The sequence below is a fragment of the Pelmatolapia mariae genome, linkage group LG6 (genome assembly GCF_036321145.2).
Source record: "Pelmatolapia mariae isolate MD_Pm_ZW linkage group LG6, Pm_UMD_F_2, whole genome shotgun sequence".
Lineage (NCBI taxonomy): Eukaryota > Metazoa > Chordata > Actinopteri > Cichliformes > Cichlidae > Pelmatolapia > Pelmatolapia mariae.
Window position 1 is genome coordinate 39613382 of NC_086232.1, and position 10791 is coordinate 39624172.

General features: G+C 38.8%; 1 protein-coding gene across 1 annotated transcript; it reads left to right on the plus strand.

Moving 5' to 3' along the window:
* Positions 1 to 2165: 2165 nt before the first annotated feature.
* Positions 2166 to 10476, plus strand: LOC134628759 (multidrug and toxin extrusion protein 1-like). Its single transcript, XM_063475514.1, has 16 exons — positions 2166 to 2447; positions 2957 to 3058; positions 3149 to 3217; positions 3417 to 3565; positions 4608 to 4650; positions 5546 to 5590; positions 5697 to 5794; positions 6068 to 6165; positions 6608 to 6789; positions 6865 to 6973; positions 7510 to 7585; positions 8005 to 8074; positions 8168 to 8300; positions 8767 to 8861; positions 8939 to 9002; positions 9076 to 10476. The coding sequence occupies exons 1-16, from the start codon at positions 2265 to 2267 to the stop codon at positions 9318 to 9320; spliced, it is 1761 nt and encodes a 586-aa protein (XP_063331584.1). The 5' UTR covers positions 2166 to 2264; the 3' UTR covers positions 9321 to 10476.
* Positions 10477 to 10791: the final 315 nt, after the last annotated feature.

Consider the following 10791-nt stretch of genomic DNA (forward strand, 5'->3'; position numbering starts at 1 on the left):
GTCGTTTAAACATATACCATGCAGTGAAAAATTTCCCCCTTCCTGAGATCTTTTTCTTTTAATTTTTGCACATGTGAAAGGTTTAGGATTATCAAACAAATTTTAATATTGACAAAGATCATCAAGTAAGTACAAACTACAGTTTTTAGAAGATGATCTTATTTATTAAGGTGAAAAACAACTATCCAAATATACATGGTCCTGTGTCAAAAAGCGACTTTCCCCCTTTGCTAAATCATGAATTAAGTGTGACTAACTGCATTTTTTTGCAAGCTGAATTTACTTCCTCCACAGTGATGTAAAAGACTCATTGCCAGTTCTTTACTACGGCGACTGTAGACAGCTGGAACAGCTGTGGCTCGCAGACACAGCGTGTGCCAAACTGTGCGGTTCATGTGTAACAGTTTGTGTTTGGTGAAATTTGCTGAGCAGTTTCAGACACTACATTTGAAGTTAGCTGCCACTTGCTTACTTTGTACTTCTGTACTGCCAGCTACATGAAGAAACGGCTTCATTAACCTTAAGGTGCTCACTTTAACCACCGGCTGTAAAGACTATCCTTGTGGAAAAAGCTGTGTCAGTCCAGCAGGCACTTTTTTAATCATGAAGGAAAGCTCTTACTGGGCGCCACTCTAGTTTAGGTGACTTTCCCATGATAAGTCTAGTTAAGCCAGATTAATTTCTTAAACTAAACCTCTTACTGGTAGATAATCTTTATCAGTATTATAAAACACCCTGTAATTGTATTCCTAGACTAAGACGTATTCAGGTGTAGTGAACATGAGACGTAGAAGATCAAAATGACTCACGTCGAAATAAATACATTAAAAATACATACATAAATTTAAAAAAAACTTTCATTTTACCAATATTTTACAATTAATCTACATATAATATACTGTTATTTAGTTTTTTCTTCATTTACCCATTATTTAGTTATCATTTATCAATATTTCCAGTCTTTTCTCTCTATGTTAATACTTATGGAAGTCCTGCACCACTTGCATAACCTTGTTCAGAGTCATTTTCAAGAATCAAAAACATAGACTGTATATAGGCAAGGCAAGGCAAGGCAAGTTTATTTATATAGCACAATTCAACAACAAGGTGATTCAAAGTGCTTTACAGAGACATTAAAAACAAAAACAAATAAAAAGCATGATTTAAAATTGATTAAGACAAGCAAACAAACAAACAAACAAACAAACAAAACAGTATTTAAAATCAAAAATCAGAACAGTAGATAAAATCAGAACAGTAGATAAAGTCAGTAGTTAAAATGTATATAAAAGATGAATGTTGTGATATTACCATCTTATAGCTACAGATACCTCCTAAGTGCTAAGTAATATACAAATAATGCACGGCCTCTTGGGCAGGCGAACAACACACTGTATTATTATTTATCACGCCATTCTGATAAAATTGTTTAAAAGGCACCAACAGCACAAACACAGGAGTGAGGATAGGTCAGAGGGAGCGAGAAACCGGGCCAGCTACAGCTATCTGTGTCTGTGCGCCTTTTAAACAAAGCAGCCATGCCCCTGTGTGTAGCACCTTCCTACTCAGCTGACCCAAACACACACGTTCATATATTGCTTTTATCTATACCTAAGGACTTTCTTACAATTTCACACACACACACACTTGGGGGTAAACTCGGGGGTCAGTACCCAAGGATCCTGCAAGACAACCTGCTCAACCACCTGAACCAAAGTTGCCCAGATGCAAAAACAATCCAGCATCGCAAACAGACTCTGCAGACAGTCTGACCTGCAAAAAATATTAATTTTCAACATTTGTTCTGATGAAAGTATATTAATGTATATTAGTTTAAGGACCGAAATTTATGCAAGTCAGTGTGAGGAAGACTGGTCTCTGGTTTTTTTTTTTTGCCCGCATACTTCTACTGTTATGAAATTATTGTCCACCGAGATTTTTATCTTTTTTCCAATTACTGAACTAAAATAAATTGTTTGTTTGGTTTCTCTTCCTTCCCCATAGATTAGACAGAGAGTGTTAAACACACACTTAGCGGGACTGTCGTCGTGCTGTGGCACGCGCTATTTACAAGTGTAAACACTCCCAAACTGCCCAATGGCAGCAGTATACGCATGCACGAGGACACTCCTCAACTTACAGCACGTGTCTGGCCCCTCCTCATCGTGATCCCGTTATCAAAACATCAGCCTCTATTAGATACAGTAGCTGCTGAGAGTGAAGCAGCCCGGCTGTTTGCAGAGAACACCTGGATCTGTTCAATTATGGACGCTTCGGTGAAAACAGCAGGAAAATGCACAGAGGCAGCGAGGGGCGATTTAAAGGAAGGTGAAGCGGCTTCTTGCGCACAGAGCTCCCGCGGCTGTTGCCAGAAATGTGTACCTGGCTTCATTCCGACAGTTTACCGCAATGAGCTTGTGCAACTTTTCAAACTAGCGGGACCAGTGGTAAGACTGTGTGGACACAACAGCTGAATAGCTATATTTAACTGTAGTGGTGTTTTTATTCGGACATTATTTGGCATCCCTGTTAGTCGCTCTCTGTGTGATGTTACTGACAGGAAGAGCTGATTTACTACAGACGTTGTGCCATGTGTCAGTAAACTTGGGACTCGTTCTTAAGACTGTGTTATATCTCGTCCCGTTTGTTTAAACTAAAAAACCCGGGACTGTAGGACTGAGCTGTTTATACCTGTTTAGTTGCTTAGACAGGTTTGGCATCATGTTTATTTAATTTTAGATGCACTGATTGTGTTTAATGGCTTATTTGGATTATATGTCAAATTAGCCCAGATTTTGCTTAAACCTCAACAACATACATTTGCTTCAATATTTCTTATATGTTTAACATCTTTAAGTTACTAGATGTTTTAATCATATTCATTAGTTATTTATGTTTCCTTTAAATGTATTTCTAAATACAACACAGAGTCAGTATCTCCTCTTCTGTGCTTCAGGTGATTTCGCAGTTGATGGTTTTCATGATCGGTTTTGTCAGCACGGTGTTCTGTGGTCACCTGGGGAAAACTGAACTTGCAGCTGTAGCATTATCAATTGCGGTGAGCAGACATTTCAGTGCCTTTGTTGTTAAAATGTTAATATGCATCATTTTTTTACCCCAGTTTATGCATGTTGTGTTTTGTTTGCAGGTAGTTAACGTCACTGGTATTTCCATTGGCACCGGTTTGTCGTTAACTTGTGATACCCTCATATCTCAGGTAGGGTCCTCACCGGAGCTTTCACTTTATTTGTGTAACCAAGACAAACACAAGCAGCACAGCTGGGTTTTTAAACATCTCAACACTGAGCTTTTGTGTGGAGTTATTTTTCTTTGATCAGTCATACCCTTGTTCTTTGGTGGGATTCTGTGTTTTGCAACTTTTCTCACCCGAGCGTCTGTCTACCTGTTTCACGCAGACGTATGGGAGCGGTAACTTGAAGCGTGTGGGTGTGATTCTCCAGAGGGGAGTTCTGATTCTGCTGCTGGCCTGTTTCCCTTGTTGGGCCATCCTCATCAACACTGAGCCTCTCCTACTTGCTGTCAAACAGAGTCCAGAGGTCGCCAGGTGAGCCGTTATTAACCAGCAGTAACAGACGCGTGGATGTTGTGACACTGCTGAGCATGTGTTTGTCTCACTCTTAAAATAACTCAAGTTGTGCAAAATGCCAAGCACTGTTAGTTTGTGCAAAACAATGCAGTAATCTAAAAGCACATTATACCTGCAGTGGCAGTGAACAGTTAACTGAGCACCGGAAAATTCAGACGTTTTTCTAAACAGAAAGATTTTAGCTAAAGCCAAAAAGAAAAAGAACTGTGGTACCAGCTGTGTAAAAATATTTTTAAACCAGTTTTGTTCATTTGTTGAAGTATCATAGACTAGAAATGTCTGTTTAACTGCTAAATCCTCTACTTTCTTCAACACCGTTGTTCAGTTTTTAATCTTAACTGTCAGTGTGCTGGTTCTTACTGTTTACTGTTCACTGACTTTTTTCTAAACATAACAAGTATATGTGAATTCAGTAATACAAAGGCATGAATTTTTAATTCAGGAGAACAAATTATGACCTCTTCACTCAGATTATGGAAATATTTAACTTTGTACTTGCAGGACTTTAAAATTGAACAACTCAGGAAAACAGCAATTTGCATGTCAGCTGTTAAAGTCACTCAGCTTTCTGTGCAAGTGAGTTTAGGGTTCATCATTACTGACCTGTGAGGAATAATTGGTTAGATTTGTGTACTGGTTTACAGCCCAGCAGTGCCTCAGACTACATGCTATGTTAACATGCCAATGACATGTCTCGACTTTTGGGTAAAGTTGCAAAAAGCGTAATTAACATCCCGAGACCTGAGATGCATTTTCAGTTTGTCTAAACTATTTGGGATTAGTTGGATCTGATAAGTTCAAAAATGAAGCATCATCATTGGTCGCACAGGGTTTATTTTACAGCATAACACAATGAAGTCACTGTTGTTTAACAAAGTAGGAAACAGTAATGAGCAGAATGAAGTAAAAGAACAAGCAAAATGCAATGTGCCCATAATTTATGTGCAGTCACCATCAACAGTGTCACAGGCTTATTTTGTCTTTTCATTTCCACATGAAGCCTCTCCCAGCTCTATGTGAAGATCTTCATGCCTGCTCTTCCGGTGAGTTTGATTTGACAGAGATTTGAAAGGTGTTAAATAACCAATTTCAGCACGGCTAAAAGATCTGTTAGATCTCTGTTCCAGATTCAAAGGTCTTAACAGTTTAATAGATTTACACATGGTTAGGTTTGTGCAGTCTTTCATGTTTGACGCCTGCTGATCTTGGTTGATGACGACTTTTTCTCTAGAAGCAGCTTAACGTTTTAGGTTGTTATTACAATATATTAACATCAAACACTCATTATTCCCAGAGGATTCAGTTCAAGCCATCCGTAAATTTTCTTCCACTTGTTCAAATCAGGGTTGCAGGGGCACTGGAACCTATCCCAGCTGTCACAGGTCTAGAGGCAGGGTACAACCTGGACAGTCTATAACAGGGCTAATGAAGAGACACGAACCATTCACAAACACATTTATATCTCCAGTCAATTTAAAAATCGCCAGTTAACCTAACATGCATGTCTCTGGACTGTGGGAGGAAGCTGGAATTCCCAAAGAGGACCCACAGGCACAGGGACAACATACAAACCTCGCCTAGATTCAAAGGACCTTAGCTAACTGTCCAAATTCTTAGCTCAGTTCAGTTTTTTAGCAGCTCCAGTTCACAACAGTCACCTTAAGGCACTTATATTGTAGAAAATCAGACAGCAATCCCACAAACTCTGGGACAGAGTAGACAAGGGTTAATGACATTCAGTGGAGGCATATAAATGCAATGAATCTGTAGTAACTGTAACTTCTTATTGTCATTTGACATGTTTCTCAGCCTTGGCTATTTATTATGTTCAGTAAAAAGTGTTAGCGTGCTGATTAACCTAAGATCCGATCAAGTGCTCAAATTTGTTCTTCACTTCTGTCAATGAGTCTCTTATCATTTAATATTTGCTTTCTTCAGGCTGCTTTCATGTACCAGCTGCAGGGGAGGTATCTTCAAAATCAGGTGCAGTGCTTAAACATGCATATGGCCCAACATTACCTTAATAGTTGTTTTTTTCATTTAAAACATTAACATAACTGTTATGTGTATTTTGTGCTTTGGTGTACAGGGAATTATATGGCCTCAAGTTATAACTGGAGCAATTGGAAATGTCTTTAACGCAATATTCAACTACGTCCTCATCCATCAGCTGGATTTGGGTGTTGCGTAAGTTTTCCTCCATCATTCCTGTGACATCATTGGTTGAATGTAACTCTCAGTTCAGTCAAAGAAAACTAAGGTGTTTTAAATTCTTTATTTAATGATTCAGTGAATTTAGGTGAATTTAACACAGATTGCACAAATGACTAAAAAGTCAAATAAAACTTACATTACCTTCTGATTTTAGTTTGGGTAGCTCTGTTGATAGCGTTTCATTTGATTGTCACTTTAAATATGTGGCATTAAATGTTTATTTTTTACGGTGTTTTTGTCTTCAAGTGGATCAGCAGCAGCCAATGCGATCTCCCAGTATTTGTTGGCAGCAGTCTTATTCATTTACATGTACTTGAGAGGTCTGCATAAGGCCACATGGGCAGGTCAGTCATTTTGCTTCTACGGGGAATCTTGAACTTGCTGAAATGTTTTTATTTTGCTGTGTCATTCGCCTTATTTCGCATTCTGTCCAGTAATTTCATCAATTTGCGTCATTCAGCTTTTGGCCTTTCATACCTGAAGTTGTCTATTATAAAAACTTCAGAGCTTAATGTTTGATAAAATTAGTTATACTCTATAACTGTGGAGTGCAGTGTGGAGGAACGGTTACGTAGGTGACAGTTACTATTCTTTAACAGGAGGGTTTCAATAAACTTTAAGACATCTCTGTAATAGTTAAAACGTGTGGGATTTAAATAACGTTTAATGGTAAGGTCAAATATATGTAAATCCTTCATTGGTAATTGTTGATCCTAGGCCTATCATAAAATTATAATTTAAACAAATAGTTTGAAAGATGACATATAGAGTCACTCTGACCCACAGGTTGGTCCCTCGATTGTCTTCAGGAGTGGGGACCCTTTGTCCAGCTGGCTGTCCCCAGCATGCTCATGCTCTGCCTGGAGTGGTGGATGTTTGAAGTGGGAGGATTCCTGGCTGGTGTGATCAGTGAAGCCGAGTTGGGAGCTCAGTCAATAACCTACGAGCTGTCCGTTATAGCATACATGGTAACTCCACTCAGTTTTGCTTGCATGTTGACTTGGCGTTACATTTTAGAATTACACATGGATTTTTTTCCATAGTTTCCACTAGGATTCGCTGGTGCTGCCAGTGTACGGGTTGGGAATGCACTTGGTGCAGGAAACATCGAGCAGGCCAAGCTGTCAAGCAAAGTCCCCATCATCTGTGCATGTAAGAACCGAAGTATTATTGTCTGTGTTACACGAATGGAAAGCACTAAAAATACTGATAACTGAGCAGTAGCAGCTCTAGTTTCATTTCATATTGAGCCTCATGAATAGAAAATTTTGAATAAAATATTGTTAAATAAGCATATGAAGCATAAATGTAATAAAATATAAATGAATTAGCCATCCATCCTGCCACCTCCTTAACAGCTTATCCAATTCCGTATTGTTGATGGGAGCTTATCCCATCATTAGCTAACCTAACATGGATGTCTTTGGACTGTGGGAGGAAGCTGTACCGAGCTATAAACCATGCAGGAAGGCACTTCACAGCAAAAAGGTCATGGGTTTAAATCCACTGGCTGCCTGTGTCCTCTTGACCCATCAGAGTAAATCAATAAAAATATAATCTAATAAACCTGGCTGCTGTATTTAAAGTGCTTTCTGTGTTCTTGTCGTCACTTTTTCCTTCAATATTAAAATTGAACAATTTTAAAAGAGTGTAATGCATTTTATTCTGGTTTCTTTTTCTCGTTGCAGTCATAATAGCGTGCTTTGTCAGTGCTATTTTCTGTGCCTGTAAAAATGTAATTGGATACATTTTCACCTCAGAGCTGTAAGTATAATCTCTGACCTTTAACCTCTACTCTAGGACAAGTTTCTCCGTTACTTATTTTGGTATTCTTGTATAGGTCACATCAGGTTGTTTTATGTGGCTGCTTGAACTATTGAATGTTAAGTAAGGCTTTAACTTTCATGCTGACTCACAGACACTTACTGGTGCCAAATTAAAAAACCAGTTACGCTAGTTATTCATCCCTTTGTCCCAGTGTCCGCTTTAGACAATATGTTTCCCAGTTATTCCCATTTCATTAACTGAAACAAGCCTGGTTTACATCGTTGATTAGATAAAAATGAACACAATAATCAAATAATTTCATCTTACATGTAGCTCGTTGATTGAAGGTCGTTTTCATTAAGTTTGTGTACGCTTCATGGTGTTTGACTGTATTTTAACTGCACATATTTTTTTAGTGATATTTTGCAGAGGGTTTCTGACATCATGTTGGTGTTTGGTTTCTTGCATCTTGGTGATGCAATTGCGGTAAGAAAGGATTTTACAGCAGTGATGGACATTTCAGGCTAATACTGAAAAATATAAAATGTGATTCAGAGAAATCTGTGTTTGTGTTTACAGGGCGTGACTGGAGGAGTTGTCAGAGGTGTAGGAAAGCAGTCGGTTGGTGCTCTGTGTAACCTGGTCGGGTACTACTTTATTGGCTTACCCACTGGCGTGTCCCTGATGTTTGCAGCCGAAATGGGGGTTGTAGGTGAGGGTGGCAGAGCAGTGAAGGCATTCCAAGTTCTTTTATTTTCCTTCACAGTGGATTAATGTGACATATTCAAGATAAGAGAAATATTATTTGTTGTTGTTGTCATCTTTCAGTGATTATTTACAGTTTTACACAAAATCATGAAATACAAAATGCTCAGAATTACAATTACTTGGAAAAATAAATACATTAGATGTAAAGAAAACAAAGTACTCATGGGAAAAATTAAATCTTTAACTTTTTAAATGAAACATTTTCAGTATTCTTTACCTTAAATTGTCTTTCATTATAATGATGCATATACTGCTGACGGTATGCGAAAGCGACAACACTGCATGTTAAGTCTTTCAGGTTACAGCTGTATTGGGACAAATGTGTGCTGCAGTCTGAAATTAAATGTACCTCTGGCCTGACAAGCAGGCAACCCACTAAAACTCTTCTTCTTCTGTTTTTTCTGCTGCAGGATTTTGGACAGGCCTTACGGTTTGCGTGTTCGTGCAGTCGATCTTTTTCATCACATTTTTGTGCAGACTCGATTGGAAGAAGGCTGCTGAAGAGGTGCACACCTGCATCTATTGACAGTTTATCACACTTTCACTCATCAAAGCATGTCATTAACTGTTGTGTCTGATCAGGCCGAAGTGCGAGCAGGAGTCCGCGTCAAAGAAGAAAAAGACACGATCAAGATGGAAAATACAGGTGAGTGGTGAAACTGGCTGAAACATTCCCGTTATTACAGTGTCTTATTAATACTTCTCTTTCCAAACCCTAGACTCTAATCACATTCAGACCTCAATCAGTACTATTGCATCCAGTGGTGAGAGCGCCGGGGCGGACCACGTATACATGGAGATGCAAATACCAGAAGAGAGTAAAACCACCAACACCACTACAGTGGGAGATGTTCTGTCAGTGTCACAGCTGGTGTTACGGCGCGGCCTGGCGATACTCATCATGATCATCATCCTCGCTGCTGGAATCATTGCCAGCATCCTCCTCACCCCGCTGCTCAAATGATGTGAAGTGGACAGTCGGACAAAAAGCACAAAGGTTATCTAAGTAATAAAAATGCACCTTCTTTTGTGGGAGGGTTACCTACACTGTTGATTCAACAGAGGAACAGCTGTGTGCAGTTTGTGCAACATGTAGTCAACAACCCCATCTTACACTGTTCGGCCACAGAGATGAATTCAATAAGATGAAAAGGGCGGAATATGTAGTAAACAAAAGACAGCTTTATTAAGGCCTTTAATGAAAATGTGTGTAAAATGAGGCCACTGTTTGATAATGATAATCAGTTTGATGATCTTTTTACAGTCAACTTGTAACACACAGAACCTGCAAATAATTTAATGCACATTTTATAAACCGTCCAGTCCTCTCATTTCATTTTATATTTTGCTGTAATTCCATTCACACTGTAGCAGTATGTAGCAACTTTAAGATATTGTTTGCATACAGTTAGTCACACTCCTTTTAAACATCACTGACAAACCTGTGTATCCTTGCTTGCAACTGTTGGAGCAGTCCACCTCTTTCCTTCATGTACATCTTAGGAAGGGTTAAGACAAGGAAACACAAAAGCATGCTCTGTTCACTGGGACTAGGCCTGCTCTTGAAGGCAAAAAGAAAGCACTGTGCATCTTTACACATTATATAGCTTTTTTCTGCTGACCTTTTTCCAGTGTTGGTGCAGGACAGTGAGATCCAGGCCAGTTTGAGAACAGAATATAACAGAACAAAAAACTTTTATTGTAGGGTGGAACTGGTTCCAGATTGGGCACTTGATCTGTTTTGGTGGAAGGAAGGTGGTATTTAAGATGCCATATTTCAGCAGCTCAGGTTGGGTTAATGAAGAATTTACTGATGTTTTAATGCTAAAGTAACATTCTTTACAGTCTGTATTTTCAGAATAAAAATATGACTGTGGTATGAAAAGTGGGACGTCAATAAAGGGTTGAAGTTACTTGACCAAAGCAGAAGAACTCCAGTGACAGTTTTGTTTGTTTTTTAGTTGAGGGTTCGTGCATGAACCTTGGGGTTATTGTTGTATATATGTAGTGTTTTGTATGCACACAAAATACATTTCAATGCCTTTGTCAGCATGTCCCCAAAACATATTGAATAACTGATTTCTCTGTGTAAAAGGAAACAAATACCGAAGAAGATTTATAGTCACGTAATTAAAGAATTGTTTTAATTTTGCAGTGTCTGTCTAATTATGTGTCCTTTTTTCCCAAGAGGAATGAATCTCTGAGATCGGATTGTGAAGCTTAACTGAAGAACTGTATGTGGTTGCTATCATGGCTGCAGCACACTGGATACAATCACAGTTAACAGGTGTTGCCAATAAACCGCTCCTCTACTGCATGACTCTTTCATCTTCACAACAAGACGTTATTAGGTAACACCTACCTTTAGACTGGCGTGATTTCCCCTCTGGAGTTTTCCATTCCATCAGTGACCTGACTGTGCTTAAGCTTCATTA